The sequence below is a fragment of the Sarcophilus harrisii genome, chromosome 1 (assembly GCF_902635505.1).
Source record: "Sarcophilus harrisii chromosome 1, mSarHar1.11, whole genome shotgun sequence".
In the NCBI taxonomy this organism is placed as follows: Eukaryota; Metazoa; Chordata; class Mammalia; order Dasyuromorphia; family Dasyuridae; genus Sarcophilus; species Sarcophilus harrisii.
Window position 1 is genome coordinate 277,826,720 of NC_045426.1, and position 20,618 is coordinate 277,847,337.

Consider the following 20,618-nt stretch of genomic DNA (forward strand, 5'->3'; position numbering starts at 1 on the left):
ACTCTCTGATTCTGAGGATCTTATATTCCATCTCATTTCATCATTACATTATTACAAAAAGGAAAGTATTACAGATGTCCTCATTTTACAGGATGAGGAAATACCCTTGGAAAGATTAAATGACTCACAGAGGAGTAAATGCCATAGGTGGGATTTGCACCCAGGTGTTTATTCACCCCAAAGCTGGGAGATTAATCAAATCTCAAAAATAACTATCTAGATAGTGCTATGCTTTTGAAGGAGGCAACTATCACTGTGGACTGGTATGGATTTGAACAAAAAAAAAAAATCTTCACTTTAGGGTGAAATGTACAGTGAAATGAGTACTGACATGTTTGGAATCAAAAGATATAAGATTAATATCTATAATCTGCCACTTACTGTGTGACTGTGTACAATCCACTGGCCCTCTTAAATTTGAACTATATATCTCTAAAATGAGGGCAAGAGTCTAGATGATTTCTACGATTCTTTCCAAATCTAAAATTTTGTGATTCTGTAATTCTAATTCATGTTTCACTATAGCCTCTTTATAGACTATGTAAACTTTAGAATTTTACAATTCAAATTGTCTAATCAAGTCTAAAACTTCTTGATTCTATTACAATGACTAAGTTATCAATGAAAATGCTATATGCTCTAAGAGTATTCCACAGGAATGGATAAAGATGAAACTCATGCCTGTCACATTTAGCACATATTTATCACAGAGAAAAAAAGAATGCCCTCCTACCGAGGAACAGCAAAGTTTTTGTGATATTTTAATGTTAATAAAATGCAAAATATCTAACATAAATGTTTATACTCCCACCATTTCAAAGTGTCACACACACACACAACACACACCCCTAACTTAAGGCAACTAATTGAATAAGAGTGAAGGAAATCTTTAAACTGAGAAACGACAATACATGAAAAAGCAATTTGTATCTTCCTACATTAAAGAAAACCACACACTCCTTTTTTTAGAAGCACAAATAAGCAAACAAAAAGACACTAAATGTCACAATAGTAAATATTTCAAACTGTAACTTTTCCCAGAGAGATGGTACAACATCATGAGACATACAGTCTCAGATAAATAGAAAGTAAGAGTCACTAAGTAGGTTGTAACATATTACAATCATAAAGCAGAAATTAAATAGAGAATGTCATCTCAGAAGTAAGTAGGAGAGAAAAAGATTATGAGCAAGACTTCTAATAATGAGGAATAGCACTCTACTCATAAAGTCACAACAAGAATAATGGAAAATGATGCCAAATAAACAGGGTAGACCTCCTTTGACAAATTCATAAAACATGGACAATTACTTTTCAATAAAGGCAGGGAGACAGACATGGATGTATTGGCATCTGCTCTAGTGGAAATACCCTGGAGGAAAATAAGTCAAGAATAGAGGAATGTCTAAGACATATCAAAATGAACTCATAAATTGGAAAACCTATATTTGAACTCAAGCTCTGCTACTTAATGTGTGTTTAATACTGGGTGACATTTCATGTTTTTAATTTGAACACGAGTTACCTCATTGATAAAAAGAGGGGTTTCAACCACGAGATCTTTAATGGATTCAACCTATGATTCTATATGTTTCTTTAAATACAGTCCAAAACAAAATATGAATATTTATGATCATCTATGGTCTCAAGTTGCAACTCTTTGCCTTTCATTGTTATAATCAACCCAAAACTGGTTCTTAAAAATGACTCAATCTCCACCACTTTATAAACCATAACTCCACAGCACTTAATTGTATTGTCATTTGCCATGAAAACAGTCAAGTAATAATTGGGAAAAAAATTATTACTACATATAAGATAAGCATAATATAAAACTTCTGTTTTCCTTATATTTTTGTTTCAGATTTTATTAATATGACATTAATACAGAAAGTTTATTTTATAGAATTGTGAATAGATAAATTATCTTGAATCAGATATAATAAGTAATACTCCTCTGGTGAATTAAGGATCTTTTAAACTATACTTTGAAATGACTGGAAATAATAGAGGAATTACCAAAAAATACTAAGACACACATCACATTTAAATTTATTAATAAGATTCTATCACAAGTTAAAATCTTCAACATTATGTGCTTGTGATACAAATAAATACTGATTCATGAATATGGGTAATATGAATATTAGTTACTGTTTTGCAATCCCATTTTCTATCACCATTTGTTACAGAAGTAGCTAACCTAAGTGAATTTAGGAGATTCATAAAATAGGTATTGATGGCAAAAAAAAAAAGTATTCAAATAAAATAGACATTTTAAAAATTTAATAAGCAAAAGGCATCAGCTGTGCTAAATTTTACTTTAAACAAAAGCCTTTATTTCAAAATGATACTTGAAAGGAAATCAAAAATTATTTAAACAGGAAAGTAAAATTAATTCATCTAAAAAACCCAACTACATTAAGAAATATCAATTCCAGAGATTAGTAGGAGTACAATATGGGTTCTTCCTTTATTTTTAGATGTCTTAATAAATCCAGTTTGAGCAATATGAAAAAGATTTCAGATAATTGTGCCAGTTCTCAAAAAGATCAAGTAATATTATCTCATCTATTTTTTTTTAAATTTCAAACTGACAGGAAGACCACTGGGTAAAGAAAACTATCAGTCCAGTATTACGGTATGCAGCTCTCTTATGATTCAGCAAAGAGTTACTTACCAAAAGCAGCAGCCATAGTAGGATCAATGGATGGCTGGCCATCACCAGAAGGAAGGTCAAGGCGAGTGAAATCTCTGCTTTTGTCATTATTATACTTCACATTAAGGCTGGTTAACTTGGAGAAGTCAATTCGCAGAGTGCAGCATGCATTATAGATGTTCTGGCCATCCAGAGCCTAAAGGATTTGAAGAAAAGGTACTATGATTTGAGGGGTAGTATTACAAAATTAACATGTCAACCTGTTTGTTTTGATGTGGACTTCATTTACTTGCTGTATGCTACCATTCAACTACTGTGAGGCTCAATTTCTTCATCTATTAATCACTCCCTCCATTCTTCTCCCCAAAATATTACAAGTCCTCTCCTTTCTTGAAAGGAAGTGTTACATACTATACAGAGCTCCAGATCTAATGTGACAAATTTTGTGTTCAAAGCCTATTCTGAGATAAAACCACTTTCATCCTTAATTTCAATAATGCTCATTAAATAAAGTTCAAATTATATTATTCTGCCACAGAATCTTCTTGTCTCAAAGAATCTTTAAAATATTTTGGATAATGTGAGAATCTTAGAATGTGAGAAAAGGCTACTTAAAGACCCTTTCAAATAAACTATGTACCACTTGATTTAGCTATTAACAAGAAGACATCCTAAAGGAAGGTTATTAGTATTCAGAGCTAGAAGAAGCCTTAGAAAAAAATACAGTTACATGATGTAAAAGATAGGGTAGTCGGCCTGGAGTTTGAAGATTCAAAAGTTCAAATCTGGTTCAGATTTGTCAGAGTGTTAAGACATGTATTAGCAGTATGACTGGGAAAGTCATTTAACTTCTTATCTACCTCAGTTTCATTCTTTCTTTCTTTCCTTTTTTTGCTGAGACAACTGGGGATAAGTGACTTGCCCAGGATCACACAGCTAGGAAGTGTTAAGTGTCCGAGACCACATTTGAACTCAGGTCCTCCTGACTTCAGGGATGGTGCTCTATCCACAGTGCCACCTAGTTGCCCCACTACCTCAGTTTCTTTAGCTGAAAAATGAGGATAATAGCAGTACCTACTTTCCAGAGTTGTTGTAAGGAACAAATAAGATAAGATTTTTCAAGTGCTTACACATAATAGGAGCTTAATAAATGCTTGTTTCCTTCTTTCCTTTCTTAGAATTTAATCTAAACCCTTCATTTTACTGAAACAGAAATAGACCCAACAACTTGGAAAAGATCATTAAATATTAAATAGCAGAGCTGGGTTTCAGATGCAAACTTTCTGAGTTTAAACAAGCAGTCTTTTAATTATGTAACATGGCATTTTATAATTAAGGTGATTACATAGTAAGGCCTTTTTTGGAAGGATGTTATGTTGTATTAAAATACAAATCATTAATGTTGTCGAATTTTAATCTGTGATAAACTTGTAACTTATGTAATACCAAGACTGAATATGAACATTTCTATAATTCAGGAAACATCCTGAAATAAAACTATTTTGAAAAATATATTAAGATTAAAGAAGGTATACTACCCACTAAGCATGTCTCATAAGGATAAATGAATGTTTTAAAAAATTGTGCAGAATATCAGATATCAGATGTAAAACACTACAAACCTTAATATACGTAGATGAATACCTAAAACTACCTTATTTAAAATCCTCTTATTCCTTAGTTTATATAAAACTCATCTAGGACAAAATCAAATGCAAGTTATCTTCTCAATGTACTAGAATAGTGCTTTTTTTAGCAGCAATTCAACAACCTTTAAGCATTAACTATGCATAAGGGTAGAAAGATACATATGTATAATAGATATACTTCAAACTTTTCCCCAAAATTTTTGATATACTTCAAATTATATCATCTAATATATTTCTAAAAATGTGTCAAAAAAACAAAAATAGAGGGGGGAAAAATCAAGGAATTTCTAGCAAGAACTAAAATATCTGTTTAAACATAAAAATTTGCTTAAATGTCGGGAAAATGTCAAAAATAACAATTTTAGTCAAATCAATGAACCATGAAAATGGCAAATTTCATATTCTGAAGACACTAAATAATTCAGACAGTAATAAAAATGGAAACAATAAAGTGATCTTTTGTTTAATCTTATTCATTCTAAAGAACTTTGGTTATGATTACCATTTTGGCATAATGTGCATTCAGTGGGTCAGCATACTGAAGCAAGGCCTGAAATTGATTGTTCTTTGTAAAGGTGATAATCCTCAAGACTGTTCCAAACTTGGAAAAAATCTGAAAGAAAAATTATAAATCTGGATAAAGTATAGGAAAAAAATTTAAAAACATTGCGATTTACAGACATCTCTTTACTTAAAAATATGATGTTAATTACAAAGCACTATTTTTTTCCTATTTTAAAACTACTACTAAGTTTCCTCCAGTAACAACTTTGGCCAAAGGTACATTAAACCCATACTCAAAGCGACAAGAAATTTTTAAAGCTCTTATGTAAAGAAAATTGGTGATTACAAAATACACAAGACTAAATTATAGGTTGACTATAAGACATTATGGCAAAGGAAAATGTGGGAGAGGGCATTTTATCATTTAGCTACTATGATTTTCTTTTTTTCTCAGATTGTTCCTAAAAGAAAAACAAGAAAGGGGAGTCTTGATGTTCATTTCAACTTTACCAAAGAAATACTATATTCCTACAATGTTCATATTATGCCCAAATGTGTGCATTTGATGAGAGATAAATGAGATTATAATTAGAGAAACTGGCAAAGGATCAGTACATTAATGAAAGTGGGATCTAACCCGAAACTATGATAGTTTCAGTGGTAGAAGAGTAACATAAGAACAATAAATAAATGACTGAATAAGGGTGGAAGAATGTGAAGGGAGGGACAGAAATAGGGGAAGAAGGATGAGTTAAGAGTTAATTTCAAGTTTCTAAGCAGATTCACTGGAAAAATAGAGATATCAGTAGTAACATAAGTTAACAATGAGACAAAGGCATGGGTTTTTTTTTTTCTGTTTTTGTTGTTGTTAATGTTGTTTGCTGGAGGTAGGAGTAGAGAATATTATTTGACTGAACTGTGACTGAGTTTAGGACGTGGATGGTAGCTTGGTGAAGATATCCTAACAAGCCATTGACATTATGGAGCTGAAGCTCTGGATCAGAGTTACAAATCTCTAGTAGGAGATAACTGGAATGAATGAGATGATCCATAAAGAGTGTGGATAATGAAAAATCAAAGGGCCAAAAACAGAATATTAGAGGATATGACTACATTTAAGGAGAAGATGAGGAAATAACATATAGGGAAGAGCACCATAAAGTATCAGGAGTCAGCAGCATCAAAAAACAAAAAACACTATAAAAGCTAAGTACAATAGGATGCAAATATAAGAAGGTCATTCGTGGAATTATCAACAAGTGGATCAGTGGAAAAGAACCGAAAGAACTGGTGGCAGATAGGGTCAGACTGAACAGGACTGAAGAATGAATACTGGTATTATATAAAAGTGAATAGAAACAAAGTGATAGTTATGGGAAAATAGCAGAGTCAAAGGAAAGTTTGAGATTTTGTTTTAGAGAACACTTGAAGATATTTGCTAGGAGAAAAAGAGTACATCAAAACAAGAGATAGGAGTTTTGAGGTGGGAAAGAAGAAGGAAGGAAAGATGCATGATTGGTAAAATCAGATTATCTAAAAGATTGAATCAGAGAACCATAGTAAAATGAAAATGAGTAGGGTAGATTTAGGCAACAGTAATATCTGACTACTTTATTAACCAATGTGACATGTCACTTTCAGCTCAATACCCTCATCTATAAAATGAAAGATTTGGACTAATGATCATCCAATCAATTTTTAATAGGAATGGAGAGTTTCTATGTGTGGGGGTAAGGAGGAAAAAGAGTGGGCCCATATTAAGAAGGAAATCTTTGATACTAGGACTAAACTCTGTATAAAAAGGAAACAATTATGAGTTTCTAAAGATGAATATTGATTAAAAAAGTTTAAAGACAATCTAAAGGTTATATGAAAGGAGGGGGATGAAAAAAAGGAAAATGGGAGGCTGTCAAAATAATTTATATATAAAATCATAGCCTAAATTATGAGAATGACAGCAGAAATCAAAAGAAGTTGCTGAAAGATTCTTATATTTAACAGCAAAAGTCACTACTATCTGATAATTATGTAGTATGTATGTATGTATGTATGTATATATGTCAAACAGTAGCCTTAATGGTGGGATTTGAGGAAATCATAGCAGCTGGGTAAGGCAGGGTTTCTCAATTCTCATTAATTATTATTAATTCAGTGAGTATCACACTAATGGAAGCTTCATGCATGATTCTTATGGCATATTTTATAGCATACTGCAGCCTATCTGAAATCATCCAAATATTTACTGTAAGAATTTTTCCTTTTCAATTCAGTTTTTACTTGTACCAATTGTACCAACAAACTTTTTGCCAGTATATAAATTTATGTACTCATAAAACCCAAGTATCTCTTATAAATATAATTGTTTTTCAGATAAAAAGTGAATTAATCACGCATTAAACACATATAAAGGATTAAAGATTAAGAGTGGGCTATTTTATTTTAGATACAACTTGGCAAACATTGCTAAGAAAAAAGATTACTGGCATTTACTTATAAAGTACTTAAGAGATTAAAATATTTCTAACAATAATAAGCCCCTTGGTAACAACTTGTTTGTAAAAATTTTGTAAAGTTTTTTATAAAGGAAAAATCCCACATACTTTTATATGTTATTAGTATTATTGCCTTTTTAAAATATTAAATGCCACCATAATTACTTTCAGATACCATTTAACCTGATATGGAAAGACAAATGGTTTGGTCTCTTGTAAGCATAATGCTATGTCTAAAATAGCCAAGTGAAAAATTAGCATACATATTGCTGATTCATGAGAGCTGAAGCAAAGCTTGGAGGGGTGGGAGCATTTGTAGGTTACATTTTCTCAATGCTCCAAAAAACAAAAAAATTCTAGTTTGGACACAACTTAGAACTCTATTTATGCACATACATATATAAACTGTGTCCATATGGGTATATATGTATATATTTATATGTGTGTGTATATGTATATCTATATTTATGTGTATGTATATATACGTATATGTACACACACACACAGACATATATATATCCCAATCATAACTAAACAACTTTGTAAAAAATAGCAAGTATCAAAATAAGTTCAGATCGACATATGTATTAAAAAAAAAAAAATAGTGAAACCTGCTTTTGAAACCATGTTTCCCTAAAAAGTAATAACATGTACAGGCATTCTTTGAAAATAGTTTATGATTAGATATTGTTTAAGTTATAGTGTTTTTATTAGGAACTAGAAATAACATTTTACAATTGAAGCAACATCTGATAAAATGTAGTTACTGCCAACTAGAAAGAATCCTTAATTCATTAGATTAAATAAAATGTTCATGTTGCTACTCAAACAGATATTCAGTATGTATTTAACACAGGTAACCAATTAAAAAATTTCCCTCAAAATTGCCTGAACTTTGCAATTACTTGGAAAAATAGATAATTAATAACAAGAATGAAACCTGATAAATTATAATATACTAAAATGGATGTAACCCCATCAATATAAATACTAAGCTCCAGAGATGAAAATCACCATCTACCCTCTGTACAAACTGTGTGAGTCTTCTTCCTCTTCTACTGGTAGCTTCCTTTGACATAATTACTCTACATATGCAAGATATAGACTTTAACAATTATCTCACACTTTCAACATGTGACCAATAGTCATCTTTTTCAATTAAGACAGTTTCTTGATAATAGATTTCATGCCATTTATCCAGCATAAATCATAGTCTGTAATGCATTAATCTTCTGGTAAGTATAGATCTCCCAGTTTTAAGCTTCATATGATAATTAATAACTGAATACACTAAACAGTTACCAGCTTTTTAATATATTTTATATAATTCTGAGATACAGATGGTAAATACTTTGCTGGATGACAGCCACAGCATTTTCCTCAAGCTCAATCAAGTACATTTTTATAGTCAAAAAACAATACAGTGAAAATGTATATCCTTCAAGGTTTTTAGTTAATTTTATGATGGTAAAGCCATGAACTGCAATAGAAAATTGCTTATGAAAACCTGTCTTTCATTTTTAATACACTTAATCAAGAATGCCACCAATAAATGTCAATTATTTTCAAAAATAATGTATATAAATGAGAATACTGGTAGAGAAAAAGATGATAATTTATTGATATTTTTTCCTAGGAATTAAAAAAAATAATAAATTCTACACTTCTGGTATTGTCCCTTTGAGATACCTTAAGAATAATTCATTGATCTCAAAATTGTGTCCAATTTATGTATTTGTTTTGTTTAGCTGAACTTTTTGCTAAATGAAGAGTTCTGCTGAGGTGTCATTATGAAGAAATAATCTCTCTTAAAAGAGGGGGAAAAACACTTTAAAAAAACAAAAACAAAAACAAAAACAAAATGTGGCAGATAATTAATAACTGAAACAAGTAGCAAAATCAGATTTGTATACTATTCCCTTTCTTATTTCTCCTTACCTGATAGAGTACTTCAAGAGAAACAGGGTAAAAGAGGTTTTCCACAATTATTCGAAGAACAGGGCTTTGCCCAGGAAGAACTCCACCTTCATTGCCTTGGGCTGCAGGGAGGGCCAGACTTCCAGACTGGACAGCATTCACGGCTTGCAATGCAGCTTGAGCTCTCTATCAAACAATCCAAAATGAGAATTTCTTTTAAAAATTCAGTGATTAGATATATAAATACACAAGTAAAGCAGAGACTATTATAAAGCAGTTTATATACTATACCTTGGGGATTAGGGGACCTAAGGTAAGTTAGGTCCACCCAAATTCTGGTTAAAATCCAAAAGATTATTCAACTTAAGAGAAAAATCATTTAATTTCTCTTTGATAATAGATGTGAAAATAGTCCAAGGGGACAATTTCCCTACAAGGAATTATTTTTATTTTAACTAAAAGAATAGATACCAGAAGATAGTAGCCTTAAAAAAAAGTCATCTCCCAATCCTAATTGTTTGCTATCATCCAAACCTTCACATCATCCAATGTGCCAAATAGTAAAATTTAACTAACAAATCAAATAATGTTTGTTTCTAAGCAAAATAAGTACCAAGTAACAAGATACTAAATATGGCATATACTTATTCCTCTGTTCTCTCAACCTCATATTTAAAAACATGTAATTTATAAGACAACTCTAAGATACCACTAGACACCTGTCAGATTGGCTAAGATGACAGGAAAAAATAATGATGATTGTTGGAGGGGATGCGGGAAAACTGAGACATTGATGCATTGTTGGTGGAGTTATGAACGAATCCAACCATTCTGGAGAGTAGTTTGGAACTATGCTCAAAAAGTTATCAAACTGTGCATACCCTTTGATCCAGCAGTGTTACTACAGGGCTTATATCCCAAAGAGATTAAAAAGAAGGGAAAGGGACCTGTATGTGCACGAATGTTTGTGGCAGCCCTTTTTGTAGTGGCTAGAAACTGGAAACTGAATGGATGTCCATCAGATGGAGAATGGCTGAATAAATTGTGGTATATGAATATTATGAAATATTACTGTTCTGTAAGAAATGACCAACAGGATGATTTCAGAAAGGCCTGGAGAGACTTACACGAACTGATGCTGAGTGAAATGAGCAGGACCAGGAGATCATTATATACTTCAACAACAATACTATATGATGACCAGTTCTGATGGACCTGGCCATCCTCAGCAACGAGATCAACCAAATCATTTCCAATGGAGCAGTAATGAACTGAACCAGCTACGTCCAGAGAAAGAACTCTGGGAGATGACTAAAAACCATTACATTGAATTCCCAATCCCTATATTTATGCCCACCTGAATTTTTGATTTCCTTCACAAGCTAATTGTACAATATTTCAGAGTCTGATTCTTTTTGTACAGCAAAATAACGTTTTGGTCATATATACTTATTGTGTATCTAATTTATATTTTAATGTATTTAACATCTACTGGTCATCCTGCCATCTGGGGGAGGGGGTGAAGGGTGGGGGGGTAAGAGGTGAAAAATTGGAACAAGAGGTTTGGCAATTGTTAATGCTGTAAAGTTAACCATGCATATAACCTGTAAATAAAAGGCTATTAAATTAAAAAAAAAAAAAAAAGAAAGAAAGAAAAAAAAAACATGTAATTTAAAAACAACATAAAATCTCTTAAGACTTTTCTTGCTTTAAAATCTTTATACTGACTCATTTTCTCCAAAGGTAAAATGGGAGTCTAGAAAAAGATAATACTACTTATTTATCTCACAGAAATAATCTAAAAATATTAATCAGAACACCAAAATGGTCTTAAAATTAAAGATTCCATTATAAATTAGAGGTAAAATAAAACAGCAATTAACCAGACCCCAATTAAGTCATTTCATTATCTTTTGTTACACATCATTTTTAAAAGAAGGCTAGAAATGAAAATTTCTTTAAAACAAATCCTTGATAACTTCCTGAGTATACCTGAGGTAAATCTAATGACATGGAAAGTCACCATGATGTCTGTGGTGGGCAAGAGAAAGGCAATGGAAGGGAAAATGAGGCTACAGAAAAGGTAGCATGAAGTCTAAACCAGATTATTCTGGAGAGGACAACAGATAGTTATGAGTTAGAAACACCAATCTTTTCTTTAAAATAATTCAGATAATCAATAAGCATGAATTAAGCATCAACTATGCCAGATACGTGCTAAGCATTCGGGATACAAAGAGAAGCAAATGATAGTCCTTGCCCTTAAGAAGCTCAAAATCTATTGGGTTTTTTTTTTGGCTGAGGCAATAGGGGTTGAGTGACTTCTCCAGGGTCACACAGCTAGGAAGTGTTTAGTGTCATTTAGGTCAAATTTGAACTCAGGTCCTCTTGACTTCAGGGCTGGTGCTCTATCTAGACATTACCTAATTGCCCCTAATTATCTATTCTTTTCATTGAAGATCATAAACATATTTATCCTCAATTCCATCTCAGCATTCCATGTACAATATAAAAAAAAGTAGAAAAGGCACTTAAGAAGTTGCAATCAAGAATTAATTAAAAAACAAGAGGACTTGAACTACATGCAGAAGAAATCTACACAATTTTAAAGGCATTTAGTTCTTTTTCAAGACCTCAATGACAGTAGTAGGGCAGTTAAGTGGTGCAGTTTGATAGAGCACCAGCCCTGAAGTCAGGAGAACCTATATTCAAATTTGACCTCAGACACTTAACACTTCCTAACTGTGTGTCCCTAGGCAAGTCATTTAACCCCAATTGCCTCGGGGGAAAAAGAAAATGGCAACTGACCTTTTTACAATACTTTTAGATTTTCAAAGTGCAATTCTCATGACAACCTTATAAAATAAAAGGGTTTTATCACCCCCATTTTACAAATGAGAAAACAGAGGCCAAGAGAATGGCCATGGTCACAATCACAGGTAGAAATCAAATCTTTATTTCTTTCTCCCTATCTCTCTCTATTCTTTTTTTTGTTGAAGTATTCTGGATTAAGTGATTTACTCATGGTCCTATAGCTAGTAAGTGCCAAGGGTCTAATATCTAGTTTGAACTCAAATACTCCTGACTCCAGGGCTAGTGTTCTATCTACTATAGTGGTACTACCCCAGCTACCCCCACCCCTTCTCCTGACTTTTAAAATCAGCATTCTATTCATTACACCATAATGCCTCTCAAAAACAGATTTTAAATGGCATGAACTTGAGCTTAAACAAATGCTTACTGAATAAATAAAATCCAAAACAAAACACAAGATGTTTAAAATAATCCACAATACCTTGTTATATTTAAAAAAACAAAAAAACTCTGGGGCAGCTAGGTGGCACAGTGAATAGAGTCCAAGCACTGAAGTTAGGAGGACCTAAGTTCAACTCTAGCCTCATACACTTAACACTTCCCAGAGGTGTGACCCTGGGCAAACATTGTGTGACCCAAATGCCCAAGCAAAATAAATAAATAAATGTGTGTGTGTGTGTGTGTGTAAATATTCTACTATATTACATGAAGCACCCTATCTTTCTCCAACTTTTTTGCTATGTACTTTTAAATTTCCTTGTGACAAATGAATATTCCTCCTTTTATGACTAATTGTTGTGGCATTATAAAGAAATTTCCATTAATCCAAAAATTCACATAATATTTTTCCTAAAATGGTAGATAACTAATCTTTTAAGAAAAAAAATCAGATAATATCCATTAGAAATTTACTGTCCTTAAAGGGGCTTCTAGTTCAACACAAAGGAGATTCAATTCTAGCCTTATTGACATAATATATTTAACATATATAACTATATTTTGTATTATATTATTCCAGTAACACAAAAGGGGTTAAATTTTTCTGTAGATATAAAAACGGACTGGAAAAAGATTCTTCACAAACATCTTGAAGAGTTCTCATCACTTCAACAGCCTAAATTACAAAACTTAACTGCTAATCTAAGAAAGTTTCCAATGTCACAGAGCTGAATCATATAAAATATATACCAGAGAACCATTCTCCAAACATTCCATGTTCAGATTATTACAAATTATCTGCCATCTTCTAAATTATGGCTTTCCTTTGCCTCACAGCAGACCTAGGGTTTTATAACTTTCCAGAATAAATGATAATCATTCTTATCTCTGGGCAAATAGCTAATATTTATATTGCAGATGTCTCATTTTATCTTCACAACAATCTTGAAAGGTAGGTGAAGTTAACTAATTACACTTTTGCTTCAAAGATGAGAAAGTTGCCCATTATTAACATGAGGCAAGACATATCTTATGGCATACACAATAATTCAACTGTTTCTAAAAAATATTACTTCCTCAAATCTAAACACTAATTCTAATAGAAAGACATATGCATGTTTGCCACTTTTCAAAGCCAATTAATATCCATATATATGTATGTGTTTTTTTAATTAGAATTATCCCACATGCCCTGATTAATTTTTTTGAAGTGAAAGTGTTAAATACTCACAGCTTGATTAGGTAGATTGTCAGTCTTAAGTTCTCTGTGATTAGAATACTGAATATAAACAGGTTGACTTCGGAGGTGAGGAGTAACTGGAGTGTAGTAGTTCACCATAGTAACAGCAGCTTCCTCAGAAGCCATTTCTAAGAATGCCTACAATCAACACAAAATAAATTTAAAAGTTTGCAATACATTTATAAATTATAATTATTTCATTTTCCTTATTAATAAGGTTCCCAGGACACACGAGATCTTAAAACCAACTAGGTTTATGATTTGGAAATGATTCTTTAAAATCTAATGTCCACAATAATTTGCTGAATTTAAAAATTTTTTTTCAGAATTCAGTATTTAAATATATAGTGAAAATTATATTGCCTAGCAATTTACTAATTAGAAATCAACTGAGATATCTTTCATGCCATAAATGTAAGAATCAGAGAATGGAGCTGCACATGACTGGAATCTGCTTGTTGCCAAGTTGATAAAGTAATATCATTTCCTAGTCTTATTATTTATTTGGTTTTGGAGGACGATAGGAGTTAAAATACCTTCATTATAAGGTTCTTGCAAAAATGGTGATTTAAATATATATATTACTGACCTTACTTTTACTAAAAGGCCCTTGTGAAACTAGCAAACCTGTCTTCCAAGGTGGAGAGAACTGCTGGCATGAGCCTCCTTGTGTCCTGGAATTCCTGCCAGGAAGGGGGCAAAGACCAGAAGTAATAGAGGTAGAAATGTTGGTGGGAATTGATATGCCTTGAATACCCATCAATATCTGGCACCTTTCAATCCCATCCTTTCCTTCATTCCCCAATAATAGTTGGAAATCCCTGAAATAATTAGCTATGCAAATAACAATAAATCATAGCAGAATACTTTCCTAAACAGAGCTACTCTAATCAAATTAAAATTCTTAATCTTTTTTTTTAGTGAATAAATACTAATGTCAAGCAGTAAGTGAATTAGGTGCTGAAAAAGGACAACTAGAGTGGAGGTTGTTTAACTCAATATAACTCTAGGGATAAGATCACAACACATAAAAGTACTTTAGGAACTTCTCCTTCCTTCTACCTTCTCAAATCCTTCCCATTTAAAGACTAGCTACACAAAATATCAGTAATATAAATTATTTTATTTGTATTCATATTTTGGACATCAATCAATTCCTTCATTTACTAAACCAGATACCAATTACTTCACTTATTTTCCTATGAGGGAATTAAAAGAAATACTAGATTTAAATTTTAAATTTATATACGGTTTTATATTTTACATATTTTTATTTTTTTATATTTTACATATTATATATGGTTTTATATTTTACAAGGAAAGTATACATCAAAGTCTTCAAATAGTAATGGCAAGAGCCACCAAAATAAATATGTCCTATAAAAATGTCAACATAAAGAAATTATTTTGAGCATTTAATTATTGCATACCTGGCTTTTTCCTTTCAACATCAAGAGATTGGTTACTTTGCCAAATGGTAGACCTAATGATATGACTTCTGTTTCAGTAACATCATTTGGAATTTTACGAAGATGGAGAACACGAGAAGGAGAGCAGGGAGATCGATCTCCTTTAAATTTCTTGTTATCATTCCCATTAGCTAAAAGATAAAAGATTAAAAAAAAAATTATTGCTAATTCCTGCTCACATTATCATACAATATTAGTCATACTGAAAGCAATAAAATCATGCATCTGAAATTCAAAGAACTATTAAAAATTCTTTTTTAAGTAAAACACAAGTATGTTGTGTTTTTACTAGTACTAAAAGTAAAGTTATATAAAGTCTAAATTAAAATTCGAGAGGCCCTTGAAAAAACATCATTCTTCTCCCCACCACCACCACCAATTAATTAATTAATTAACTAGCTGGGACAGTTGGGGTTAAGTGACTTGCCCAAGGTCACACAGCTAGGAAGTATTAAGTGTCTGAGACCAAATTTGAACTCGGGTCTTCCTGACTTCAGGGCTGGTGCTCTATCCACTGCACCACCTAGCTACCCCAAAACATTATTCTTACAACTTTTCATAAATATTCAATTTTGCCTTCTGTCATCTCTTTCCTACAGTAAATAGTACACAAATGAAAAAGCATACATTTCATCATTATTCTGGAAAATAATAAGCAACAACAATTATCTTTCCACAGCTGTCTCAGACAAAAAGGACTTTTCTGAGTTTCTATTCATGGTAAACGCTGACTAATCTGTCAAAAATTAAAATATTTAAAAATGAAACCATTTAAAAGGCTTTATTTTTGAGACATGATTATATCATTTATTTTTGTTTAATGATGAAATGAATTACCTATAGCATCCTAAAACTTAAAATTTATACTAGTGATAAATGGAGTGACCTAAGAATAAATATTCAAATTTCTGTGCACAGAGATAGACAGACAGACAGACAACTCCAATTCCAGTTCCTTGCCACTACAAAAAGGGCTACTGCAAACATTTTGACAACAGCATTTTTTAAAAATTTTAAGTGATACTAACATTTCTATTCCAAATACTATTCTATCAGTGAGCTGAGAAGTAAGATATAATAATCTTGTCTGCACTGTTATAATATTAATCTCCTAAATAATCTTCGTCTCACCTTTTTCCCCTCTCCATTTTTTACACATCAAATAAATTTATTTTCCCAAAAGCACAGGCTTGACCAATGGTTCTTGCTTATTACCTATCTGACTTTTAAAGTCTTTCACAATCTTCACACTACCATTCTAGAATAGTAGATATTATTTCCTTTCATAGCAACATTAATTAAGCATCTTCTAAATGCCAGGCAAGATGCTGGATCCTGAGGATACAAAGACAAAACAAATCCAAACTCTTGAAAAATAACTGGGCAAAATACAAAGCTTAGCTAACATAGTATACTATAGGCATAGACTAGTAATGGGATAAAACACATATATCAATAACTATAGTAAGCATGAAAAGTAGTCAATCATGTGTTGTGTAAGGTCCAAAGAGGAAAAGGATGTTATTAATTGGAGGGTAGTCTCTAACTACAGTATGGTTTAATGAAAAGGAATAATATGGGAATAAAAGAAATAATCCTTATTCCTCAATTCAGCATCAAAGCTTTCTATTACCTACCAGCATTTAGCAACCTCTCCTCTGAGATTCATCCTAAAATCCAATACAGAATCTGGAACCGTTATCTATTGAGTCACAGAATTGCCTTCTCCTTTCTCAATAGTTTAGTGTCTGACTTGTCTTCCTCACCATCCAAATTCCTGCTCTCACACTTATAGACTCATGCAATAAGATGTTTCTTCAAAAATCCTAATTCCTAGTTTCTCAATTTGCTCAAAACCTGTAACTGATGTCTCTATTGAACTTTAGTTAAATAAGGGGTGGCCATACTGATCATCTTGCCTTCCTCCACAAGTGTTCTAATTCCATGGTCAAGGACTCCAAAATTTCTTTATCTTAATATTGTCTTCTATCATTCTTTTTTCCTATCTCTGCTTTAATAATCCTAATCTTATAATATGTCTTCATTGTCATCTATAAACCATCAAATCCTTACTAAATTTCAGGCCCTTGCCAACTTTTTACTCTGCTTTCCACACATGCCACTCTAGAGCTCTTAAAACTAATTTAACCATGTGTTTCTCCTCTCCTTTTAAATTTCTTACTCCCTTGTTTTATCACTAATTCCATCTTGCCAAAACCAAATTTTCAATGGTTCTCTTAATGCACTTTGGTTGATCCTACTAATTTGATGCTAAATAAAACCACATTGACCATGTCACAATTATAAATTTATTTGTTCTTAAATTCAACTAGGCCCTCATTCCCCCCTTGTAAGGATTCAGCATATTTATCCCTCTGTGCAACTGGTCTGCACAGAAATATGTACATATTGTTTTCACTAGAATGTAAACTCTTAAAGGGCAGGTGCTATTTTCTCACAAGTTCTTAGCCTACAGCCTCTCACAAAACAGTCTATTAACAAATGTCTGTTAACTAAGCAGGAATACTAGAGAATGAAACATCAGAATGACTCAATTTTTAAACTTCGATGATCAGAAAAAATGAGAAATAAGTTTAGGGGTCAAGAAAATAAGTTCTGCTTTGCATATATTGCATTTGATATGTCCATAAAACATCCAGTTGGAAATGTTCAATAAGCAGTTGGTTATATGGAACTGGTGCTCAGAAGAGACATCTACATCTAGGATAGTAGATATTATTTCCTTTCATAGCAGCATTAATTAAGCATCTTCTAAATGCCAGGCAAGATGCTGGATCCTGAGGACTCTTGCCATAGATATATTTAAACTGATAAGAGATGGAGACAAGAGCAAAATAGAATTATAAGAAAATAAAAGGGCTCAGGACATGGTTTTGTTCCCATTTAGAAAGAAAGTCTCATGTTGATTACAGATCTCAGTCATTTTCAGTTGGGTCTAACTCTTCATAAACCCCATCTTGGGGTATTCTTGGCAAAGATATTACACTAGTTGGCCATATATGTCTCCAACTCATTTTGCAAATGAGGAAATCGAGGTAAAAAAACAGGATGAAGTGAATTTTGGCCAGGGTCAAAGCATCTGGAACCAGATTTGAACTCAGGAAGACAAACCTTCCTGACTACAGGACTGGCACTCTATATCTCCATTTAGGTGCCCAATATAGATCTAACTTAGAAGACTACAATTTGGCACAATTGCCAAAATAATATTACAAAAAGCAAACTTAAAAGATTATCCTATTATCTCTATGGAATCCCCCTTTCTTTTGGACTCTGTGCTCAATAAGCACAGAGGACAAAGTGATAGGCCTGTAATGTGAGAAACCCAAGTTCAAATCTGGTCTCAGGGACTTACTTATTAGCTGTGTGACTCTAGGCAAATCATTTAACCTTTGTTTGCCTGAGTATAAAATAACACCCATAATTCAGAGGGTTGTTATGAGAATCAAATGAGACAAATAAGTTCTTAGCACAGCGCTTGACACATAGCACATATAGGCGCACACACACATATATCCTTATTCCCTCCCTCCCTCTCCTTCAAAATAAGACAATACAAAAACAAATAAATCTCTGAGATCTCAATAATCAGAAAATTTTTAAAGTGTCTTCACTCTCATTTCAATAAGGATTTTAACATATGGGAGTATTCCTGAACCTTTAAAGTTCTGCTTCATGTTTTTTAGTCAATAAGAATGGTGACACTTTTTTGTTTTCTATATCTTTCTGCCAATTTTGTGTTACAAAGTGATAAGGATATTATTTGGAAAATCTGGCTGTCTTTTTTTTTTAATGTTCATGAAGAATTCCTACAACAATGCATATGTAAAATTATTCTCAATGTGATTATAACAAGAATGGTTTTATAATAAACATGTATCTATTTTTTGTCTTAGTTATTATTAGGCACCTAATTTCTAATGTTACAGACAGGAAATAATTTCCTTCATTTGTCATGAACTTTCCTTTCCCTTTTTGATAATTTAGTCTTCCTCTCTTTAATAAATCAGATCAGCCAATTTATTTTGTTATTTTCAAAAATCCAACTCCAATATTTTGTCAATTCAATTTTTTTTTATTTTGTTTTCCCCTAACTGATGAATGGTCCAAGGATGTGAATAGACAGTTGCTTGTTTTTTGGGGGTATTTTTGCTGAAGCAATTGGGGTTAAGTGATTTTCCATGGGTCACACAGCTAGGAAGTATTAAGTGTCTGAGACCAGATTTGAACTCAGGTCCTCCTGACTTCAGGGATGATGTTCTATCCACTGCACCACCTGACTGCCCCTGAATAGACAGGTTTTAGGGGGAAAAAAAAGCTCTGAGGCATATGAGGAAAAAATATTATTTCAGTAGCCGTTAGTGAAAAGCAAATGAAAACCAAAAAAAGTTCCATAAATTATTAAACTATAGCACGCATACACTTTGACCCAGCAATACCACCACTAGTTCTACACCGTAAAGAAAAATATTTATAGCTGTTTTTTTTGTGGCAACAAAGCATTAGAAATGGTGGAAGTACTCATCAAAAAGTCAACGACTGAAGAATTGTGACATATTAACTACTATGTTGGAATACCACTATGCTGAATGCAAAATAAAGAAAGGGACAATCTAGGGGAAACTTAGAAAGCATTTAGATGAAGTAATCTAAAGGGTAATGAGCAGAACCCTAAGAACAATTTACACAATTACAACAATACTGTAAAAGACAAATAACTTATGGTCAACAATGACCAACCACAATTCTAGAGAAGTCATGATACAGCAAACCTCCTGATAGAAAGATGATGGATTCAGAAGGAAGACTGATTCATTTTAGGAAAGACATAGCTAATTTGTTTTCCTTAATCATACAGGTTTATAATAGGGATTTTGTTTTTCTTGGTTTCTTAATAGGGGGAGGAAAAGGGGTATTAGGGAAGGAAAATGAAGATTATTATAGAACTTTTTTTTCTCCCCAAAGTTTGAAAAATAATAAAATTTTAGGATATGAACAGACAATTCTCAGATGAAGAAATTGAAACTATTTCTAGTCATATGAAAAGATGCTCCAAGTCATTATTAATCAGAGAAATGCAAATTAAGACAACTCTAAGATACCACTACACACCTGTCAGATTGGCTAAGATGACAGGAAAAAATAATGATGATTGTTGGAGGGGATGCGGGAAAACTGGGACATTGATGCATTGTTGGTGGAGTTGTGAACGAATCCAACCATTTTGGAGAGTAGTTTGGAACTATGCTCAAAAAGTTATCAAACTGTGCATACCCTTTGATCCAGCAGTGTTACTACTGGGATTATATCCCAAAGAGATTATAAAGAAGGGAAAGGGACCTGTATGTGCACGAATGTTTGTGGCAGCCCTTTTTGTAGTGGCTAGAAACTGGAAACTGAATGGATGTCCATCAG

General features: G+C 32.4%; 1 protein-coding gene across 6 annotated transcripts in view; it reads right to left on the reverse strand.

Annotated features, from left to right (window-relative positions):
* Positions 1–20,618, reverse strand: part of PTBP3 (polypyrimidine tract binding protein 3) — a 107,402-nt gene that overhangs the window by 22,563 nt on the left and 64,221 nt on the right. For all 6 annotated transcript variants that reach the window (XM_023497386.2, XM_031942937.1, XM_031942919.1 and 3 more), the window contains 5 exons: positions 15,144–15,313; positions 13,705–13,851; positions 9,243–9,407; positions 4,811–4,921; positions 2,681–2,855 (listed from right to left, as the gene is read on the reverse strand). In XM_023497386.2, coding sequence (XP_023353154.1) covers positions 2,681–2,855; positions 4,811–4,921; positions 9,243–9,407; positions 13,705–13,851; positions 15,144–15,313 — 768 coding nt within the window. The remainder of the gene's footprint in view (positions 1–2,680; positions 2,856–4,810; positions 4,922–9,242; positions 9,408–13,704; positions 13,852–15,143; positions 15,314–20,618) is intronic.